This window comes from Podarcis raffonei, chromosome 10 (genome assembly GCF_027172205.1).
Source record: "Podarcis raffonei isolate rPodRaf1 chromosome 10, rPodRaf1.pri, whole genome shotgun sequence".
Taxonomy (NCBI): Eukaryota; Metazoa; Chordata; class Lepidosauria; order Squamata; family Lacertidae; genus Podarcis; species Podarcis raffonei.
The window spans coordinates 10,300,320-10,322,622 of NC_070611.1; the positions used below are offsets into that span (position 1 = coordinate 10,300,320).

General features: G+C 43.3%; 1 protein-coding gene across 2 annotated transcripts in view; it reads right to left on the bottom strand.

Moving 5' to 3' along the window:
• Window positions 1-22,303, bottom strand: part of LAMB4 (laminin subunit beta 4) — a 60,272-nt gene that overhangs the window by 12,344 nt on the left and 25,625 nt on the right. For both annotated transcript variants that reach the window (XM_053406117.1, XM_053406118.1), the window contains 15 exons: window positions 21,371-21,480; window positions 20,253-20,332; window positions 19,800-19,950; window positions 18,021-18,152; window positions 16,383-16,568; window positions 15,748-15,869; window positions 14,289-14,409; window positions 13,709-13,886; window positions 12,707-12,850; window positions 12,031-12,262; window positions 9,958-10,115; window positions 8,577-8,801; window positions 5,971-6,191; window positions 3,608-3,704; window positions 1,941-2,316 (listed from right to left, as the gene is read on the bottom strand). In XM_053406117.1, coding sequence (XP_053262092.1) covers window positions 1,941-2,316; window positions 3,608-3,704; window positions 5,971-6,191; window positions 8,577-8,801; window positions 9,958-10,115; window positions 12,031-12,262; window positions 12,707-12,850; window positions 13,709-13,886; window positions 14,289-14,409; window positions 15,748-15,869; window positions 16,383-16,568; window positions 18,021-18,152; window positions 19,800-19,950; window positions 20,253-20,332; window positions 21,371-21,480 — 2,533 coding nt within the window. The remainder of the gene's footprint in view (window positions 1-1,940; window positions 2,317-3,607; window positions 3,705-5,970; window positions 6,192-8,576; window positions 8,802-9,957; window positions 10,116-12,030; window positions 12,263-12,706; window positions 12,851-13,708; window positions 13,887-14,288; window positions 14,410-15,747; window positions 15,870-16,382; window positions 16,569-18,020; window positions 18,153-19,799; window positions 19,951-20,252; window positions 20,333-21,370; window positions 21,481-22,303) is intronic.

Sequence of the window (22,303 nt, forward strand, 5' to 3'; positions counted from 1 at the left end):
ATTGCAAATTTGATTGATTCAGCTTTAAATGCAAAAAACTGAACTGAGTTCCTCTTTTATCCCTATTGCACATTCAATTTAGCAATAGCTGTCTAATTCACTTTGGTAATATTTACAATTGATGTATCCCAGACTAAAAAAATCCATAGCATCAGTTGGAAAGGCAGCACATGCTAAACGTAAAGGAAATGCCAGATTGTGGTACCACAGCTACCCTAAGATTGGAGGCAAGCCCCAAATATTTATAGGTCTGTTTCTGGAAGTGTGACATCCTCTGACGACAGGTGGAGTTAAAAGCAGCACTGGGGGTGTGTGGGAACCCCATAAAACTTGTATGTCAGTCTTCCATCATTTGATGTTCCAGGTAGACCACAAATGAATTGGTATTTCTGGGGCATCTTTCCTTCATTTTGTGAAAAATAATGATTTTATTTATTTTACTCTTCTGGCCTTTGGGTCAGTTCTACCCCAGTTACAATGAAAGTGAAAAAACAAAATTGACCCTGAAAAAAGGTCATCTGAGGTTATGTGTTATCATGCTTAGCTCATGTCAAGGCCCAGATGCATTCTGGGGAAATAAAGATGATGGCAAGTGCTGCGGCTGCTTTCGTCAGAGCACTGGGCCAGCAAAGAAGTTTTTATTAATGTAAAGAAAGGCCACTTTCAGCTGCAGTGGGCCATATGGGGCCTAGCATTTTAGCCTACCATATAAGGGACGCGGGTGACGCTGTGGTCCACTCTGGGCAGCTTCCAACAAAGGCCAAAAATACACTAAAATGTCACACATTAAAAACTTCCCTGAAGTTTTTTTAAACCACTGGGCCTCTTGGGCTTGCTGATCAGAAGGTCAGCGGTTCGAATCCCCGTGACGGGGTGAGCTCCCGTTGCTCGGTCCCTGCTCCTGCCAACCTAGCAGTTCGAAAGCACGTCAAACTGCAAGTGGATAAATAGGTACCGCTCCGGCGGGAAGGTAAACAGTGTTTCCGTGCGCTGCTCTGGTTTGCCAGAAGTGGCTTAGTTAGTCATGCTGGCCACATGACCCGGAAGCTGTACCCCGGCTCCCTCAGCCAGTAAAGAACGATGAGCGCCGCAACCCCAGAGTCGTCCACAACTGGACCTAACAATCAGGGGTTCCTTTACCTTTACCTTACTGGGTGCTGTAAAGGTAAAGTAAAGGTAAAGGACACCTGACAGTTAAGTCCAGTCGCGAATGAATGTAGGGTTGCGGCGCTCATCTCGCTTTACAGGCCAAGGGAGCTGGCGTTTGTCTGCAGACAGTGTTTCTGGGTCATGTGGCCAAGCATGACTAAGCCGCTTCTGGCGCAATGGAACCCCGAAACCAGAGCAGTGCACGGAAACGCTGTTTACCTTCCCGCCGGAGTGGTCCCTATTTATCTACTTGCACTTTTTGGCGTGCTTTTGAACTGCTTGGTTAGCAGGAGCTGGGACCGAGGAATGGGAGCTCACCCTGTTGCAGGGATTCAAACCACCGACCATCTGATCAGCAAGCCCAAGAGGCTCAGTGGTTTAGACCACAGCGCCACCCGCGTCCCCTGGGTGCTGAGGTCTGGTAAAAAGAGAAACTTTGACAGAGTTCTTCCTCTAGGTCCCTCAGTTGTTCATTCCCATTTACCTGTACCTTAGCTTTTGAACTGAATGAGCAACTGATGTAAAAAGACAAGCAAAGGACCCTGCTGGAACTTTTGTTATTGTTCTTGCTACAGGATGGGTGGATTAAGAAGCCCCATTTATGCCTCAGCATGGGTGAAAGCAGCTGAACTGAGTATTATTGGAGGAGAAACAAGATGTGCAGCATTTTAGGGAGCTGAATCTGGACCCCAAGCTTTCAGTAGCTTCTCCACAGCCTGTGACCTGCTTAAATAAATATCTGTTAAATGATGAACAAATGAGCAACTCCTGTCTAAGGAAACGCATCTCACCGGATGTAGCCATGCTCCTTCTTCATGCTCAACAGCACCTCTGGCAAGAGGGTGGGGCTTTTTAGGATTCTTTCTATTTCAGAAATTGTATCTTCATGGCCTTTGAGGTCTACATCACAGCCAGGCATTGTCTGTCTCTTATCTCCCAGCGTTGCGGCAAACCTCATTAATTGTTGGGTTTTCTGAGACAGGGAAGTAATGGCGTTATCCCACTGATCAAAACAAACGTGGCAGCGACGGCAGGAAGGAAATTCCTGCATGTAGCCCCGAGCACATTGGTCACAGAATCTTCCAGTGACCCCAACACGGCAGTTGCAGGCTCCAGTGTCTTTATCGCACCCGGGTGTCAGAGTGCCGTCCGTGCTACACTTACACGCTGGCAAGGGGGGGGGGGTGAAAGCACAGTATGTTATAACTGCTGATAATTGACGAATGAAGTTATTACAATTATAATTACAGTACATTTATATGCCACCTAATTTCCAATATGGTTTCTAAGCAGTTTGTACGTGCAGAACAGATTTCAAAAAAATATACAGTCATACCTTGGAAGATGAATGGAATCCGTTCCGGAAGTCCGTCCGACTTCCAAAATGTTTGGAAACCAAGGTGTGGCTTCTGATTGGCTGCAGGAAGCTCCTGCAGCCAATCGGAAGCCCCATTGGATGTTCGGGTTCCAAAGAACATTCGCAAACTGGAACACTCACTTCCGGGTTTGCGGTGTTCAGGAGCCAAAACGTCCGAGTACCAAGGCGTTCATGATCCAAGGTAAACATGCATAATTAAAATACACAATAAAACAATTTCACCCAGACCTTAAAATAAATAAATAAATGAAATGAAATGTATAAGTTATATGTTAGAGAAATAGGATAGAAACAGAATAAGGTCATTCATTCATTCATTCATTTAATGTATATCCTGCCTAATTTTTTGAGGAAACTCAGGGCAGTTTACTCATCAAAATCTGACAATATAAAAATGCAATCTCTAGAGCTAAACTCAATCAGAAAGTCAAAGCATTAACATAAAAAACCCTAAAAGAACAATACAAATTCTAAAATAGTCATCAGAATAATTATTAAAAAATCAGAGTAAACTAGCAAATAAATAATCAGATTTTAAAAACCAATATACGGAAGAAAGAAGTCCTTAATGTACCCAGGTCCCAAGCTGTTTAAGGCCTTAAAGGTCCACCAGTACAGATCACACAAAACTAGCATGATGGAATAAAAATACATAGCACGTATAAGCATGTTGTACTGGTTGTCATTTCTGAATGATTTTCATGGACAGTCCCTTCTGGAGTGCAATACAGTACTCCAGTCTGAAGGTTCCCTGAGACCATTCCTTATGTGGAAGCAAGATTGGAAGGAATTGAGATAATCAATTTCATCTGCAGCTTGCATTACAATCCACTCATTCGCTTGCCCCAAAAAAGAGTTTCTAGACATTAATAATAATGATAATTTATATCTCGCACTTCCTCCCAAAGGAGCCCAAGGAGGCAAAATCAAAACAACTAAATAATACAATTAAAAATAAAATAAAGACATCTATAAACATCTAAAACATTGCAATGATTGTTCAAATCTGAGGGGTACAAATATTCTGTTTTCAATTAAAAGAATGTTAGGATTTCTGCTACATACTACTACAGTACTTACAGAAACAATGGATTTGAGAATCACCAAAATAATTTTCATCGCATGCGTCGCAACGTCTTCCAGTATAGCCCACTTTACACAGACATTGACCTGTGAGCTGCAAAAAGAGTCTACAGTGAGAAACAGGCTTAACCGACTCCCTGGCTTTTTTGCAATCCCCCCCCCCCCAATGCTACTTAAACTGCCAACTCATATGTATGTCAGCACTTCTTTTCAGGGTTTTTTTCTGATCTCTAGCTCTGAAAAAAACCTTAAAACTTGCTCTTATTTTTGCATTTCCATCAACAAAGCAAAAATAGTTTCTTTTCAGAATGTGTGAGTTTTCAGATTACTGTCTTAAAGAGCAGGGTTTTTTAAAAAAATAATTAAAGATTTTCTTTGTTTACAAAAGTATGTGCATTGTCTCTTTTCTCAGGTTGCAAAGTCTTTTCTGTGTGCAGATGCAAGTAATGGACTACATGGAAATGGCAGAAATGACCAGCAGAATACGAGATCAAGGAGAAGAGCGGTTGGAGGAGGATTGGAAGAAGTATAAAACCTACTTACAAAAACACTGTAAAATCTTTGAATGCTGATGACATTGAAATGAAATGAAGGGGTTCTAGTAAATAAGGGAAACAAGAGTATGAAAGAAGGGATAGACATTGGATGAAAATCGGGAAAGTATAATACGTGAGGGAAATTACTTAAGGATAAAACTAATAAGAATGAATTTGCTGATCAATTTTTAAAGTGGAATACAAGAAAGGGAGGCGGGTGGAAGTCAGGAAAATAAGGCAATGAATGATAAGAATCTGAAAAGAGGTTCTTCTCTTTTTTCTTTTCTTTTTTTGTGCTAAATGTTTTAATAATTTTTTCCTTTTTTCTGGCTTGTTATATTTTTTCCCCTTTTTTCTATTTGTTGTGTTTTAATTGTTGGTATTTGTTGGTGTTTTAATATGTATTGTTTTTCTTCTGTATGGTATTTTTTTGTAAAACTTAATAAAACATTATTTTTTTTTAAAAAAAAGCAAAGTCTTTTCTGTATATCAGTTACATATGATGTGAGGCGTTAGTGTTGCCTACCTGAGACATCCCTGCCCCGCTCCTGCTTGCACGCAAATAGGAGTTGGCAGGCTGCTCCGATAGGCGGCATGAAGCCTCCCTTCACAGCTTAGTTGCTGGGGTCAGGGAAGGTGGAGGCAGCCCGGAAACTGCATCTTTGAGCTCCTGCACCACCACCATAGGGCGACTTCCAAGCAGTTCCTGAAGCCAACCAGAGCCAACTGCTCTGGGCTGCTGAGACTGCCACTGCTGCATTTCCCGGGGACATTAGATGAAATCCGGGGACATTCACCACCGGGATGAAATTTACGGCATGTAATGCCTTAAGAGAAAATATTATGAAGATGATCTATAGGTGGTACATAACCCCAGTCAAGCTTGCAAAGATTTACCATTTGCCTGACAATAAATGTTGGAAATGTAAGGAAAAGGAAGGCATATTCTTTCACCTCTGGTGGACGTGCCCGAAGATTAAGGCATTCTGGGAAATGATCTATAATGAACTGAAAAAGGTATTTAAATATACCTTCCCTAAGAAACCAGAGGCCTTTCTCTTGGGTATTGTCGGCCAAGGGGTGTTAAAGACGGATATAACTTTTTTTATGTATGCTACAACAGCAGCAAGAATACTCATTGCAAAGTACTGGAAGACACAAGATCTACCCACCTTGGAAGAATGGCAGATGAAGGTGATTGACTACATGGGCCTGGCAGAGATGACGAGCAGAATTCGAAACCAGGGAAGAGAAGCAGCGGAAGAAGAATGGAAAAAATTTAAGGACTATTTAAAGAAATATTATAAAATTAATGAAAGTTAAAATGATGTTGGATTAGAAAATAAATGGTTACTATTGGTAATGGATAAGACAAGGAGAATAAGTAAGATCAAACTAAGTTAAAATAAGGGAAGATTTGCTGAATAAATGATTAGAAATTGGAATACAGAAAAGGGAGGCATGAGGAAGTCGGAGAAGTAAGGTACAAGAAAATAAGATCTGAAATTGTACTTGTTTTTTTGTTTTTTTGTTGTGTTTATTGTATTGTATTGTATTGTTTTGTTTTTGTTGTTATAAAAAAACCCTTTAATAAAAATTAATAATAATAAAAAAAAAAGAAATCCGGGGACATTCTGGGGTTGGAATTTGTCCAGGGACTTATTCGCAAATCCAGGGACTGTCCCTGGGAAACGGGGATGTCTGGTAACCCTTATCCTGGCCCACTGTTTGAGAAACAGCGGGTAAGAGGAAATCCTTAAGACAAGGCATTAAAATTTAGCGACATTATAATTTATAAATGGAGACTCAGCTCAATAGCCTTGCCTGATCACATAAGTTGTTCTGGGAATGTCTTGGATTGCAGTCACAGATGCGACATCCGGTTCCTTGGACCATGTTCCAGTAGCCAGCAGCGCACTGATCACACTTGGCGCCTACCACATGAGGCAAGCAAGGGCATATTCCCGTCATCTGATCACACATGCAAAAGCCATTTCCAGATGGGCATTTCACTGGGTCCACACCCAAAGGATTGCAGTTACATTCTGTAAAGAGAACAGTTAGTTATGGAAATATTCCCTTTATTTAAAAAAAAAAGGAATGTTCTACCAGGAATTTAAGTTACCTTACATTGTAAACATCAATTTATCTGTAATAATAATAATAAATTTTATTTATACCCTGCCCTCCCCAGCCAAGACCGGGCTCAGGGCGGCTAACAATCAATAATAAAAACAAGTTTATTAAAATACAACATTAAAACATTAAAATGCAGCCTCTTCACAGGAGGAGGAAGGTAAAAAGAAAGAGGGGGAGGGAATCAAACTGGCTCCAAGCCAAAGGCCAGACGGAACAACTCTTGTCTTATAGGCCCTGCGGAAAGAAATCAGATCCCGCAGGGCCCTGGTCTCATGAGGCAGAGCGTTCCACCAGGCAGGAGCCAGTGTTGAAAAGGCCCTGGCTCAGGTTGAGGCTAATCTAACTTCCTTAGGGCCCGGGACCACTAGGGTGTTGCTATATATGGACCTTAAGGTCCTCCATGGGGCATTCCGGGAGAGGCGGTCCTGTGGGCACGAGGGTCCAGGCCGTGAACTCTGTTCTCAGCTTGTTTTCTTCCTGTCTGTCTAGTAGTTCTTTGTTCTTTACTTCCATCAGGAACATGTTCCCCTCTGCTTTCATCCCTTTCTAGTGGAGTTCCTTGGGCTTCATTTTTTGGTCCCTCTGCTGTTTTCTCTGCCTCAGAATAGCACTCCTGCATCTTCTGTCCTTGACCAAAACCCCTTCCCCTCTGCTCAATCCTGAATCCACATCTGCATCTCAAACATTTACCACCTCAGCTGCAATATGTCCAAGACTGAAATTCTCTGAAACTTTCTTTCCCAGAGTGCCCTCTGTGTCCTTTGTTGTCATCACTATCCAGTCTGTCAACTAGGCATGAACCAGGTCAACAGGCTTCATCTCGGAGTCTTCCTGTCCTGTATTTCTTATATATCTGTCACTTTCGTTGTAATAGTGCTCCCTCCATAACAGACAAATTTGTTCCCGTGGCGCTGTGGGTCAGTGCATCTGGCTATTAACCAGAATGTTGGTTGCTTGAGCCCACCCAGGGATGGCTATAGTCAGAATTCACGTATTGCTGGGGGGAGGTGGACTAGATGACCCTTGGTCCCTTCCAACTCTACAATTCTGTGAACTATATTAGAAACTGGCAGGAAAGTGCCTATCCTGCAATGTCACTTCGAAGTAGGTTAGGGATGGTGTCTTAAGCTCACAGCTGCATGTGTAAACCAGGTACCATATTTTTCACTCCGTAAGATGCACCTGACCATAAGACACACCTAGTTTTTAGAGGAGGAAAACAAGAAAAAAAATATTCTGAACGAAACAGTGGGTGCGTGATTTTTGTGGTTCATGCTGTGGCCATAGACATGTGATTTGACAGTGAGTTTGGGGTAGCCCAATGCAAAAATCCTGAGGATCCATGTGGATTCGTGCTTTGTAACCACGTTTTTGCGCCATTGCGGCCCCACAAAACAGTGGATGCGTGTTTTTTTGGGTGTAGGCTGCAGCCATGTACATGCTATGTGATCTGATGGTGAATTTGGGGTGACCCAATGTAAAAATCCTGAGGATCCATGTTCTTTTACCTCCCCCCTCCCAGGCAGCCTCCTTTATCGCTAGCGTCCCTTATCTCCCTCCCGATCGCTTAACGATCAGCTGCTTCCTTTCAACACTCCCTTCCCTCTTGTTTGCCTTAGTGTCTTTTCCTTAGCTGGAACAGCTTTTTGCTCCTCCTTTTCTTCTAATTTCTCTTCTCATTGATTTAGTCTTCCTGTCTCCTCTCCTTGCAAGTTTGCTGTCTTTACCTCTCCCCTCCCAGGCAGCCTCCTTTATTGCTAGTTTCCCTTATCTTGCTTCCGATCGCTTGTGATCAGGAGCTTTGTTTCAACATACACTTCCCTCTTTTATATATATATATATATATATATATATATATATATATATATATATATATATAATGATCTGCTTTTTGCCCCTGGGCAATTCGGCTCCAGGGACCACGCATGCGCTCCATAAGACGCACAGACATTTCCCCTTACTTTTCAGGAAGAAAAAAGTGCGTCTTATGGAGCGAAAATTATGGTATTTTCAAAACTGAATTCTCTGTACGTGCCTTTTGACTCTCCCTATCAGCATTGGTCCTAGAACACCTTTAACCAACTGTGTAACCTTCTTTCATCTTGCCATCAATTGCTCTACTCCCAAACATTCCACCTTATGCAATAATATTATAGCCAGAATAGATCATGCTACTAAGGAGAATCCATTATGTTTTCATTAACGTGCATAATTCATTCTAGCCACACATATTTTATTTTCCTTTATGTGCTCAGTCCTTGATTTGTAATCTATAAAAGTTGTTTGCTTACTTCTACAGTTTTGAAGGAATGCAGATCCAAAGTAACCTGGTTTACAGAACTCGCAGCTTGGTCCATGGGTGTTGTGCAAGCATTTCAAACACTCCCCAGTGTCCTTGTCGCAGGAGTCTGGATCTGCCACATCAATGTTATTATTACAGGAGCATGGAAGACATTGGCTGGCTACTGCATCTGGATTCCTGTAGAACCCACCAGGGCATTCATCACACCGATCACCTAACAAACCAAAATTCACACACAATTGCTGGTGACAGTCAGACACGGCTCACCTTTCCAGAAATAACATTACACCAGCAGATTCCATAATATAAATATAAAGAACCCTAACTGTTAAGAGTTAAACAGATAAATAAATAAATATAGGTTAGTTCTATCCAGACATATAGAAGTTACATGTGTTTTATTGTTTAGTTACTATTGATTTCAATCATCTTTTGAATTTTTTAAAAAACAATATTTTGTTTTATATTGTTGTAAATTGCTCAGAGGGACGCGGGTGGCGCTGTAGGTAAAAGCCTCAGCGCCTAGGGCTTGCCGATCAAAAGGTCGGTGGTTCGAATCCCCGCGGCGGGGTGCGCTCCCGCTGCTCGGTCCCAGCGCCTGCCAACCTAGCAGTTCAAAAGCACCCCTAAGTGCAAGTAGATAAATAGGGACTGCTTACTGGCGGGAAGGTAAACGGTGTTTCCGTGTGCTGCGCTGGCTCGCCAGATGCAGCTTGTCACGCTGGCCACGTGACCCGGAAGTGTCTCCGGACAGCGCTGGCCCCTGGCCTCTTGAGTGAGATGGGTGCACAACCCCAGAGTCTGTCAAGACTGGCCCGTACGGGCAGGGGTACCTTTACCTTTACCTTTAAATTGCTCAGAGGGTTTTTTTAAACAATCGAGTGGTATATTAAATTTTGTTAAAATAAAACCCACAAAGACACACAAATAATAAATATTTGGAAATACTTGTGCTAGTGTTTCCTCAAACTTTTAAAAATGGGTTCTCCACTACCATACTTGGAAGGAACTTAACTGTGCATTCCTATGCTGAACTCAGAAGTGAGTTCAGCAAGAGTTGTATAGGACTGCAGTCTTAAATGTCACTGCCCCCAAACCTAGAAACTTCACTGAATATTGCATCTGTTTAGTTCCTCCATCAGTACTTGGGAATCTTTAGCCAGTGGTCCACCAGGCCTCCCAATCTGGCCTATATTTTGGGAGTTTGGGCCAAACCATATCCTCCTACCCTATATCCCACAACGCAAACTTTTTTTAAAAAAAAGGGATACAGACAAATAGCCAAAGTTAGAATGGATTGTGATTTTCCTCAGTCTCTGACAACATAAAACAGAAATTGTGAAACTCATAGAAGATGTCATGGTTCCTACCTGAATAGCCCACAAGACAGTTGCAGACTAGTAGCAAAGTCCAAGGATCTTGGTAACAGGAATGGGCAAAGTACCTACTGCTTGTTGGAGAGTCTGGGCACATGCATGGACGACACGGCTCTCCTTTGAGAGGGTTTCCATAATAACCATCTACACATCTGCCAAAAAGAACAGTGAATATGGAGAATAAGGCTATTGAAGGCTCCTCGCCATCATGGCTATAATCTTCTTCCAAGGTTTGAGGCAGTAATGGTTCTGAATACCAGTTGCTGGAAGCCACAGGATGGGAGAGTTCCCTTGCGCTCGAATCCTGCTTACGGATTTCCCACTGGCATCTGGTTGCCCACGGTGAAAACAGGCTGCTGGACTACATGGCCCATTGGCACGCCCACGGAGAGCCTCAAGGTCCATAAATAGCAACACCCTAGTGGTCCCGGGCCCTAAGGAAGTTAGATTAGCTTCAACCAGAGCCAGGGCCTTTTCAGCACTGGCTCCGGCCTGGTGGAATGCTCTGCCTCATGAGACCAGGGCCCTGCAGGATCTGATTTCTTTTCGCAGGGCCTGTAAGACAGAGTTGTTCCGCCTGGCCTTTGGCTTGGAGCCAATTTGATTCCCTCCCTCTCTTTCTTTTTCTTTTTCTTTTCCTTCTCCTTCTGCGATGAGGCTACATTTTAATATTTTAATGCTTCAATATTTTAATGTTGTATTTTAATCTTGTTTTTAAGTTGTATTCATTCAACTTGTTTTTATTATTGCTTGTTCGCCGCCCTGAGCACGGCCTTGGCTCGGGAAGGCGGGGTATAAATAATAATAAAAAATAATAATGATGATGATGATGATGATGATGATTATTGCGTTTTTATGAACCTATTTCAAAATGGCATCAGAAGAAGGCAAGAACATAAGAAGAGAGAGCTCTTTCGGATTTTGCCAAAAGGCACACCCAGCCTAGCATTCTTTTCTCAGAGTGGCCAACCGTCTGGTAAGATTGCAACCAGCCCTCTCTTGTATTTGATTCATACGGCCTCTGAACCTGAAAGTAGCATACAGGGTTTCTATTCCATAAAAAAACGCAGCAACGGTTCGCCTTTCCTTGTTTTGTGGCTGTGGCACTACTGATGTAACTGATGGAGTGGACCCACTGCCTATGTATGAGCATGTGGTCCAGCTACGCCCCTATCTGGACAGGGATAGCCTAACTACTGTTGCCTATGCTCTGGGAACCTCAAAGTTAGATTACGGCAATGCGTTATACGTAGAGCTGCCTCTGAAGATGGTTCATAAACTTCAGCTAGTACAGAATTCAGTGGCCAGGTTGTTCACTGGAGCAAGATAGTTTGAGCATATTACACCAATCCTGGTCCAACTGCACTGGCTACCAATTAGTTTCCGGGCCCAATTCAAAGTGCTGGTTTTCAACTCTAAAGCCTTAAATGGCTCAGGACCGCAATACCCCAAGGTCCGCCTCTTTCCATATGAACCCACCCGGAGCCTGAGATCATCTTCTGAGGCCCTTCTTTGTGTGCCTCCTCCTCAAGAGGTCCGGAGGGTGGCAACACGAGAACAGGGCCTTCTCTGCAGTGGCTCCCCCGTCTGTGGAATGCTCTCCCCAGGGAATTTTGCCTGGCGCCTTCATCAGACACCTTTACGCGCCAGGCAAAAACAATTCTTTTTAAGCAGGCCTTTGGTTGATCTGATTGAAATCCTATGACCTTTTAAAACGTTATTATTGGGTTGTTGTTTTTATTTTGATTATACATATTGTGGTTTTATATGTTGATCTTGTTCTGTGAAATGCCCTGAGACCTCTTGGAAAAGGCAGTATATAAATTCAATAAATAAATAAAAATGTGTGTGTGCATTTACACATAAAAAATAAATGTGTGCATGCACAATGGCAGCACAAAAGCCATCGTGGGGAATGTGAAGTTGGTCTGTACCCCTATGGCCATCAGGTCTACCCATAAACATTATTTGCCCCCCAACCAAAAACCCCATCTCTGCTATTTTCTATCCCTGCCACTTAAAGATGTGCATTAAATTTGCATCTTCTCAGTGTCCACCCATCCATACCTTTCACAGTTGGCTCCAGCTGTAAACCCTCTGCAGTCCAAGCATGCTCCAGTCTGAGCGTCACACAGTTCCGCAAAGCCATTGCAAGGGCAAGGCCGACAATGGGGAAATCCAAAATACCCAGCCAGGCATTGACTGCACCGTCGGCCATCTGTTTCTGGCCGGCATGAACATTGCCCTGTCACCTGGTCACACAGAGCACTCACGGATCCTTGAGGATGGCAGTCACATGCTTGACGGAAAAGAAGCAGAGATGATACTTAAATGACAAATTCTTGTGTTATCTTAATATAAAGCCCTCAATGTGACATGACCAAGATCTCTGTATAGACAGGTGTCTCTTGCTCTTTGTTGACCATATGATCAACAGTCCATACCTATTCTCATAAAGGGCAATGGGAGACCAGTCAGCCTTCTCCCCATTTTACAGATGAGGAATGTTTGACGTGAAATAATGACTTGCCTAAGACCACCCAGAGTGTTCACATTCATCAGGAGATTTCAGTTCAGGTTTCCCAGGTTCAAGGAAAACAAAAGTCTGCCCACATGACTTAAACATTGTTGTTTTTTAAAAAGGAAATAGCTTAAAATTTTAAAAGCACAAAACAAACAAACAAACAAACAAACAAACAAACAAACAAACCACAACTGAAAGCAAGTGGCAATCGGTACTTACAAAGACAACCTTGAGACCCAAAACTATGGCTTCCGGCTGAGCATTTATCACAACAGCGCCCCATGACATTCGGTTTGCATTGACATTGACCTCCAAGTTTCTCGCAGTTAGAGTTTATTGACCCTTGTGGATGGCACCTGCAGGCTTTTAACAGAAACATGCTTTTTCATACAAACAGATGATTGCAACCAAACTCTGCATTTATTAATTTAAATTATTTGCATTCTCCTCTTCTTCAGGGTAGTAAATCAAAAGGTAAAATACCGACAACAAAACCTGAATATTTTTTTTAAAAAATAATAAATAGCAGGAAAGCCGGAAAGCCAACCAAGACTGTTCTGATCTTAGATTAGTTGAAAATGTGACACTGCCTCCACCTCTCAGTCCAGCTTTATTAACTATGAACCCTAGAATTTGGGATCCCCTCCAAACTGGTGCCAAAGTTTTGTACTCATTTTGCACTGTCCCCTCCAAACTGAGTAATGGGCAATTCAAACCGAGGTTAACCCCCAAACTCCCAACATTGTCCGATTCACGCCAAACTGGGGGCAAAGTTTTGCAATCGTTTTGTATCACAAACCATGCACAAACCCTCCAAAAAGTAAACCCCCAAGTGACCACAGGCCACAGGTATCCCTCCAAAACCCAAGATTGTCTGATTCCCTCCAAACTGGTGCCAAACCTTTGCAATCGTGTTGTACTGTTTTGTACTGCAAACCTCATGCTTTGTGAAAGGAAACAGCAAATGGTCAAAGCAAAAGCCAGTACATTACAGAACTCTGCTATATACTGTGGTATCCTACCCAGCAAGAAACAGGCTATTGAAATTTTGTACCATTTGCAAACATCTTTCAATGGCATGGAAAACAGTTTTAGTGTCTCTTAAATTTTTAAGTTTATTTTAAGAAGTGAGAACAACAAAAGATACTTTCACTTTTGCTATTCCTTGGAAAATATTGGCAGCATGCAAAAGCAGGAAGAGGCGATGGTACTGATACTTACAAACTGCTCCATTGTGAATACGGGCAGACAGACTTGCTATTAGTTTTTCACATGCTTCTGGTAGGATATGTGGTCCAATTTCTGAAGCTATTTCAATGCAGTGATACTGCTGGTACTCTTCTAAATCATTTTTGTCGCAAAAGTTTTCCACTGAACTGATTCTAGGAATAAGTCCAAGCTTCAAAATTGACAAAAGCAAAGAAGTTTTAAACAACTGCATAGAGAAGTATAGTTCAGGGCAGGGGGATCCCTTTAACAGCTGAACTGGATTAATAATATATTTTTACACTGGAGTTGTTATTATTATTGGCCTAAGCAACCTTGAATTGCTTCCTGCTTCCTTTTCTAGTCTGCCTTCCTTTAGTCACTTACACTCCCCGCTGTCTTAAAGGCACACAGCTTCCAAAATCAGCGATGCCCTATCCGTTTTATTGATTAGTGTCTGTAATGGCGGTTGCTGGCCACCTGACAGGTAGGATATAAATAAGGGAACGGGTAGACAGATGGATGAACCAACCAACGTCCCAAGAAAATGTGATCAAACACAAAAGAAAAGTTGCTACGCAGCACAGATACTTACTGAATCAACCAATATGGATGAACGGGTCCCTGGATCAGAGGCGGAAGACTTGGAAAAATAGACATCTACAAAATATTCTGTTCCTGGTTCGAAGCATGCAGCAGCAGGTAGCAGCTCCATTCTGTTTAATTGAAAAGTCAAAACAAATTAAATAATTCTGTCATTCTTTCCACCAAGGTTTTATGACGCTCATTTGCTGGAGCTATTCGTGTGCATGAGTAATAGAACAGTAACAGAACAGAAATGACCAAGTGTTGGAAGACATAAGGGGAAAGGATGGCCCCTCTTGGGTTTCTCCGCCAATATATCTTCTTTGAAGAAACAAACAGATAATGACCGCACCCCACATCAAATGGGGGGTGCCTTTTGCATGGTCACACGCAGCCCCCCTGGATCTTGAAGCATCCCAGCATCCAAATCTACAGGAAGGAACTCGACATTTGTTGTTGTTTAGTCGTTTAGTCGTGTCCGACTCTTCGTGACCCCATGGACCAGAGCACGCCAGGCACTCCTATCTTCCACTGCCTCCCGCAGTTTGGTTAAACTCATGCTGGTAGCTTCGAGAACACTATCCAACCATCTCGTCCTCTGTCATCCCCTTCTCCTTGTGCCCTCCATCTTTCCCAGCACCAGGGTCTTTTCCAGGGAGTCTTCTCTTCTCATGAGGTGGCCAAAGTATTGGAGCCTCAGCTTCAGGATCTGTCCTTCCAGGGAGCACTTAGGGCTGATTTCCTTCAGAATGGATAGGTTTGATCTTCTTGCAGTCCATGGGACTCTCAAGAGTCTCCTCCAGCACCATAATTCAAAGCATCAATTCTTTGGCAATCAGCCTTCTTTATGGTCCAGCTCTCACTTCCATACATCACTACTGGGAAAACCATAGCTTTAACTATAGGGACCTTTGTTGGCAAGGTGACATTAGGCATGGCCTTTTGGAATGGATGTTGGATGGCAAAGGGCCTTTTCATGTGTAGGTAGTCTTGGCGGCGAGACCGCGATTTTGTGGACTCGGGTGGTGATTTCAGGCTTGGGCGGAATCCTTTAATCTATCTTCCTAAATGGGGGGTGTGTGTGAAGCAGCGACCCACGCCCCCCTTGCAGCGGTGATCCCAGGGTTCCCCGTTAAAGGGGTCTTGAGGGGAGACATTGGCCATACGCCGAGAGGTTGTCATTGCTCGTCCCTGCGACGGCAGTGAAACGGGAGGCTCTCTGCTTGAACGTATGTTCTCCAGAGCCAGCCCAATCCCCGCACATTCTGGATAACCCTGATGTCTCCCAGATCCCCGGCTGGGGACTGGGAAGGATAAACGCCCAATGCCTGAGCCAAGGTCTCCCTACATCTGATACTTAATAAAGTTGTGGCCAATTTTAATTCCATAGCACGTTGTCTTGAGTCATTATTCTGCTTGGGGGTCGCCTGGGGTCAGGGGGACTCCACCTGTCCACGCAATATACAAACCTTGATGTATATGGTAGAGCAAGTGAGTGTGGTTCTTGCAGGGCCGCTGTGTTCCCGCAGTGTTCGCTTCCTCTAGAACCTGAAGTCTTTACAGCAATGCTTGCTATCCAGTCTTCTAAAGTCTATGTGTTTGGGAAGAAAAAAATAAGTTGGTTTTCATACAAAGTTGAAACATGCTTGATTCTTTCCGTGCCTATAAACAAGAACATCGTGAGTTTAATTGACCAGGGAACAAGGAAATCCAACAAGAGTTGCATAAATGCTCTTGTTCCACCAGAAATTTACACTTATAGTCGGTGACAATCCCCTTCTGCAATACACATATATGGCATCCATACAAACGCAGATCCTAAGATTTGGGCATTATGCAGTGTCTGCATCTACAGTTCTACGATTTTCATACGTTGAGAAATGTTTGCACCACAAAACTAATGAGGGAAAGTCATGTAGTGGTGACTATTAACATGACAAAGATAAATCTGAAGATCAGGATAAGTTTTGTGTGGTTTTGTTCAATATATTCCACATACACAATTTTAATATGGTCCATATTTTGCTTTACTTTAAAGTCTTTGCTCTTTTTTTGAGGATTTGAATACGAGTTGAAACCACCGTGGAAAAAGTGTAAGAATTACCTCTGGCTCATAGCGAATGATGATATTAAAATCCATCGGGAAAGGGATGTTGTTGACGGTAAATCTTAACCCCGCTCCATTCCGAACTCGTGCAAAACCCGGCCCTGACCATGTCACAGGTTTTCCAGGAACAGACTCTCTAATAACAACATCCAGAGCTGGGTTCCTGCCAAACAGAAGTGAATCCTGAAAGGATAGATTTGCGTTTTAAATATCACATTTATTCAGGAAACAAAATGAATCCTGTCTTGCTAGGTGTAGAGCAACACACACCCTTAGCCAGGGTAGCCATGAACTCTTTCATTTCCCCTCTTCAGCCATCATTTAAGCCTACTCTTGAGTGGAGGGTCCCTACCAGTCCCATAAGTCCTTTGTGAAAAGGGAAGATGAGTTAGGCCAGCTTCAAGTTCAACAGTAGTATGAATAATTGAAGTTAGGCCACTAGGGCTTTCTTACTTACAATCAGGGCGGATCTACACTCTTAGTTTATAACGTTAAAAATGTGTTATTAAAATGTGACACCAGAGAGCACTGCAGAGCAGTGAGCCACCACCAATGGGAAACTGCATTAAGCTTTTTAAGCATTATTAAATATAACGTTCTAGAAGATCAATGTAGATCCAGCCACAAATAAATACCACTCATTTAAAAAAAACCCCAGCATCTAACAGTTAAGTTAGTGCTATATAACATTCACAAATATACTCATACCTTGGAAGTCGAATGGAATCCGTTCCGGAAGTCCATTTGACTTTCAAAATGTTCAGAAACCAAGGCACAGCTTCTGATTGGCTGCAGGAAGTTCTTGCAGCCAATTGGAAGCCGCAGCAGCCCTGGCGGATGTTCAGGTTCCAAAGGATGTTTGCAAACTGGAACACTCACTTCCGGGTTTGCAGCGTTTGGGAGCCAAAACGTCCAAGTACCAAGGAGTTTGGGATACAAGGAAGACTGTACTCATTGAGTGTTGCAGAAACCTGGCTACTATCTCCATCCAGGTTATCAGCAATATCCCTTATATCTCAGCAGACTAACACATAATCAGGAATATGTGTGAACTATGCAGAACATAAATAGTTTTTTAAATTTTACTTTACACCCTTGATATCTTAGTATTTCAGGCCAACATGTCAGTGCATTATGACCAGATTAATTACATTTCTTTGAGATATCTTAAATCTTTTGGAAATGTTAACAGCATTCTGAAGCCTTTCTTGGTGGGGAGGGGGAATAATTGCATAGGATTGGGATGGATTAGAGGAATGTCCCATTCATGAAGACTGCAAAATAGGAGAAAATTGTGTACACAAATTGTGTAGACCAATGGTCCATCTAACCAAAAAATGTCAGTCTTGACTCACAATAGTGAAAGATCCACAGGCTCCTAGTCCAGAGATCCAGGAATTGAATGCGGAACTTTATACATACAAACCAAGCGCCAGGAAATTCTCAAATCCTCTCACCAATAACCTAAGAGGTTACTCATTGTTTTGCACAAGCCATAAGCTACAGATAATGCGAAGTGACTCAAATAAGGCACATATATTACAGTTCTCCAAGGATCCTACTCCAGACTTTTAAGAGATGGGTTTCCCTTCCTTGAAATCCCTTACAACCCAATTAATGGGACATTTGTGTTACCTGTCCAACGGCTGCTTTTCTTATGCCTCGTTTCTTGTTTCTGTTCAATACGATCTTTCCATTTTCAATTTTGAAATCATAACCTTGTTGCCGAAAATAGACATCACACCATGGTAAAGCTGTGGGCTGAACCTTACAAACAGGTGTTTTAAGTGGTTTAAGTGTCAAAATGCTGGTTTTCTTTGGTTTTTTAGTTGACACACAATCAAACAATGGACAACTAGGAAAGTAATGAATCTGCATAATTAATAGTCTAAACCATATATTATTCTCCATGTCAAGGAACTTTGTACTACTAACCTACTTACAAAGAGAACTCTGCTTAACTTGGGGTGGGGATCTAAATCCAAGAAAATCAAGCTTCTAATTCTTAAACTGTAATCATGTTAATTAAGGAAGGGAATAAAAAGAGAAAATTAAGAAGTGGGCACAACTATTGATTAGCTATGAAGTTTTATAACTTTAGGGCAGTGGTGCTGGTGGATAATTGTGCTGTTTCTATTGTTAAACAATTGGGAGAAAAGAAAAGAAATAATACTTGCCTATTTATTGCCAGTCAACCAGAGATTTACCAGTAGATCCAGATCTACCTTCTGTCCACTGCCAGATTCCAGCATGCAGGTTGCTCACCAGGGCAAGACAATTTGAGCATATAACGCCAATCTTGGCCAACTGCACTGGCTGCCAATTAGTTTCTAAGCCCAATTCAGACAGTTGGTATTGACCCATAAAGCCTTAATGGTCAGGACTGCAGTACCTCAAGGACCTCCTCTCTCCATGTGAACTGACCCTGTGATCATCCTCTCAAGCCCTTATTCATGCGCCCCCTCAAAAGGTCTGGAGGATGGCAACATGAGAACAGGGCCTTTTCTGCAGTGGCTCCCCATTTGTGGAACGCTTTCCTCAAGGAGGCTTGCATGGCGCCAACATCATTTATATTTAGGCATCAGGCAAAAACTCTCCTCTGTAATCAGGTCTTTGGCCTTTACCTATCTATGACCATTTAGAAGTGTGCAGGATGTTTTTAATGTATTTCCTTTCCCCTTGGTTTTAATGTATCTTGTGTGAGGTTTTCTGTCTGTCTGTTTGGTTGGCTGTAAGTCGCTTTGGGTTGCCCTGGACAAGATAAAGAGACTAACTAACTAACTAACAAACAAAGAGAAACACAACCGTGCTTAACATCTTACTACATCCCATACATGGACGGACTTTTGTGATAACATCGTCTATAAATATTGTAAATAACATAAAATATACTGCCATTCGATCGACGTCTTTCATTCTTCCCCTCTCACTTCTGTTTCTGCTCTGACTCCCCTCTTTAGGTTTGATCTATATTACCACAACTGCACTTTGAATATGGGAAAGGTAAAGCTAAAGGACCCCTGACAGTTAAGTCCAGTCGCGGACGACTCTGGGGTTGGGCGCTCATCTCGCTTTACAGGCCGAGGGAGCCGGCGTTTGTCTACAGACAGTTTTTCCGGGTCATGTGGCCAGCATTACTAAGTCGCTTCTGGCACAACGGAACACCAAAACCAGAGCAGTGCACGGAAACGCCGTTTACCTTCCCACCAGAGAAGTACCTATTTATCTACTTGCACTGGTTTGCTTTCAAACTGCTAGGTTGGCAGGAGTTGGGACCAAGCAATGGGAGCTCACTCTGTCGCAGGCATTCAAACCGCCGACTTTCTGATCAGCAAGCCCAACAGTAGTTTAGACCACAGCACCACCCGCATCCTCTATGAATATGAATATGGGAAGTAACACCAAATAAAATACCAAAGGTGAAGATCCTGGGAGTGGCATCGAGTCTTCAGCTTCATATATATAATAGTCCAAAGGTAAGAAGAAGTAGCCTGGGGCTGGCTCAGAACACTGACGGCCCACGATGTTCGGAAGGCACTCACACTGACCATTAGTAGGTGTGCACCTAGCAGAAAAGAGAGGAAGACGAAACAGTACAAAAACTGCACAACTATGGACAAATCACAATACATTCTTTCTTTATGTTTGTATTATTGCCCTATATTAGCAGAGGAGTCTCCCAATACAGCTAGTAGCCTGTTGCACTGATGCTCGAATCCAATCCATAAATTCACTCTTGCCATTTCCAATGACTCTAATGGCAAAGGAAAGAAGGGCAAAAATCTGCACCACTTTCAGTGGGAGCTGGTGGCCCAACATTTCTTAGATGTTAAAGGAAGCATTTGAAATGGGAATTCATAGACTTACAAGTTGTTGTGGGCGCCACCAATGTCGCAGCCACAGGGAGAACATCCGTGTAGATTGCTCCCAAGGCCCCAGTATCCTTGCTGCAGTAAAATAAAAACGGAAACCGGTTAACCCCATTTGACATTAAAAACCGTTTTACTTACTGAACCTTTTGATTCCGTTCCATTCTCCGGGGATGGAGAACCTGTGGCACTTCAGATCTCATCGGGCTCCAGCTTCCATAAGCTCCAGCCAGTATGGCCAATAGGGCTGAAAGATGGAAAATGAAGTCCAGCAATATCTGGAGAGTCATAGGTCCCCTACACCTGCTAAGGAACATTGAGCGTATCAACAGATTAACATGGAAAGGGGTGCAGGTGGGAGGACCTTGTTTCAAAAATGGAAAAAGGCTAAGTAAAGAGTTGGGTTGAATTTTCCTGCTTTCAGCCCTAGAACGGACTCCCACCCTCTCGAAAAGTGGCATGTGCAACACCCAGATGGGCTTTTCCTGGGCCTGTAACCTAGCAGCAAGCCATGTTTCTTGGGTTCTCCCTATGGCAGTACACTAACTCTGATCCCCATTTCCTTAAAGGTAAAGGTAAAGGTACCCCTGCCCGTACGGGCCAGTCTTGACAGACTCTGGGGTTGTGCGCCCATCTCACTTAAGAGGCCGGGGGCCAGTGCTGTCCGGAGACACTTCCGGGTCACGTGGCCAGCATGACAAGCTGCATCTGGCGAGCCAGCGCAGCACACGGAAACGCCGTTTACCTTCCCGCTAGAAAGCAGTCCCTATTTATCTACTTGCACCCGGAGGTGCTTTCGAACTGCTAGGTTGGCAGGCACTGGGACCGAGCAATGGGAGCGCACCCCGCCGCAGGGATTCGAACCGCCGACCTTTCGATCGGCAAGCCCTAGGCGCTGAAGCTTTTACCCACAGCGCCACCCGCGTCCCCATTTCCTTAGCAATTTGTAAAAGACAAAGAATTCTCAGCTGAATACCACGGATTGCCACTTTGACCTTTGCTTCATCACTTCCATAGCGGAAGAGATTTTTCAAAAGGTAAAAGACAAGCCCATGGGAACTTTTGTCAACGCAGAATACTGCAGTATCTGTCTCCGAACCTCTCGCAGGTACCTACAGGGCATTCCTCGCAATGTTGTCCAGTGGCAAACCGCTGGCACAGACACTCTCCAGTCACTGGGTCGCAAGCAGAGAAAGACAAGCTTCCTGAAGGGTTGCAGCTGCAGGCTGAAAAGACACAAAAGCAGAATTGCCATCTCTGTGAGGCTCCCTTCACATGCAGCGGGGATGAGCCCTCTGTAGAAATAAACCTTCTAAGGCAGAAAACACCCTCTGCCTCCAGCAACCTTCATTCCAGGGACACAAATCCCAAGGGATGTGCTGGCAGGACACCTGACCTCTCTTACCACTCAAGAAATGGGTGTGCATAACAATATATAGTTTTGAAAAAGCCATGGAATAGAATGGACTTCCATTTGTTATGTATTTCTGACACTTTTGCAATTGGCAGCTAGGGTAAAATGCACAGCTAGGGGATGTAAAAGATCCTTTCCCCCCTTCATTTCCTCTGAGTTTTATAACACAGTGATACCTCAGGTTAAGTACTTAATTCGTTCCGGAGGTCCGTACTTTACCTGAAACTGTTCTTAACCTGAAGCAACACTTTAGCTAATGAGGCCTCCTGCTGCCACAGCGCCGCTGGAGCCCGATTTCTGTTCTTATCCTGAAGCAAAGTTCTTAACCTGAAGCACTATTTCTGGCTTAGTGGAGTGTGTAACCTGAAGCGTATGTAACCTGAAGCGTATGTAACCCGAGGTACCGCTGTACAGCTTTTGCTTTAAGGGGGGGAAAAGTTCTACAATCCCTTGGTTGCAGTACTGAACCAATGAAGTGATTGTGGCCTGGTTAAACCATAGTTTGCAGCGAGCCATAGTTCAATGCGAACGAGATGCATACTAGTGCGCTCATGTGGTGCTCCTGCTACACCACAATGAAACAAACAAGAGTCTGGCTTCTCACATTGCCTTGACCTGGGCTTGCAGTCTGCGTT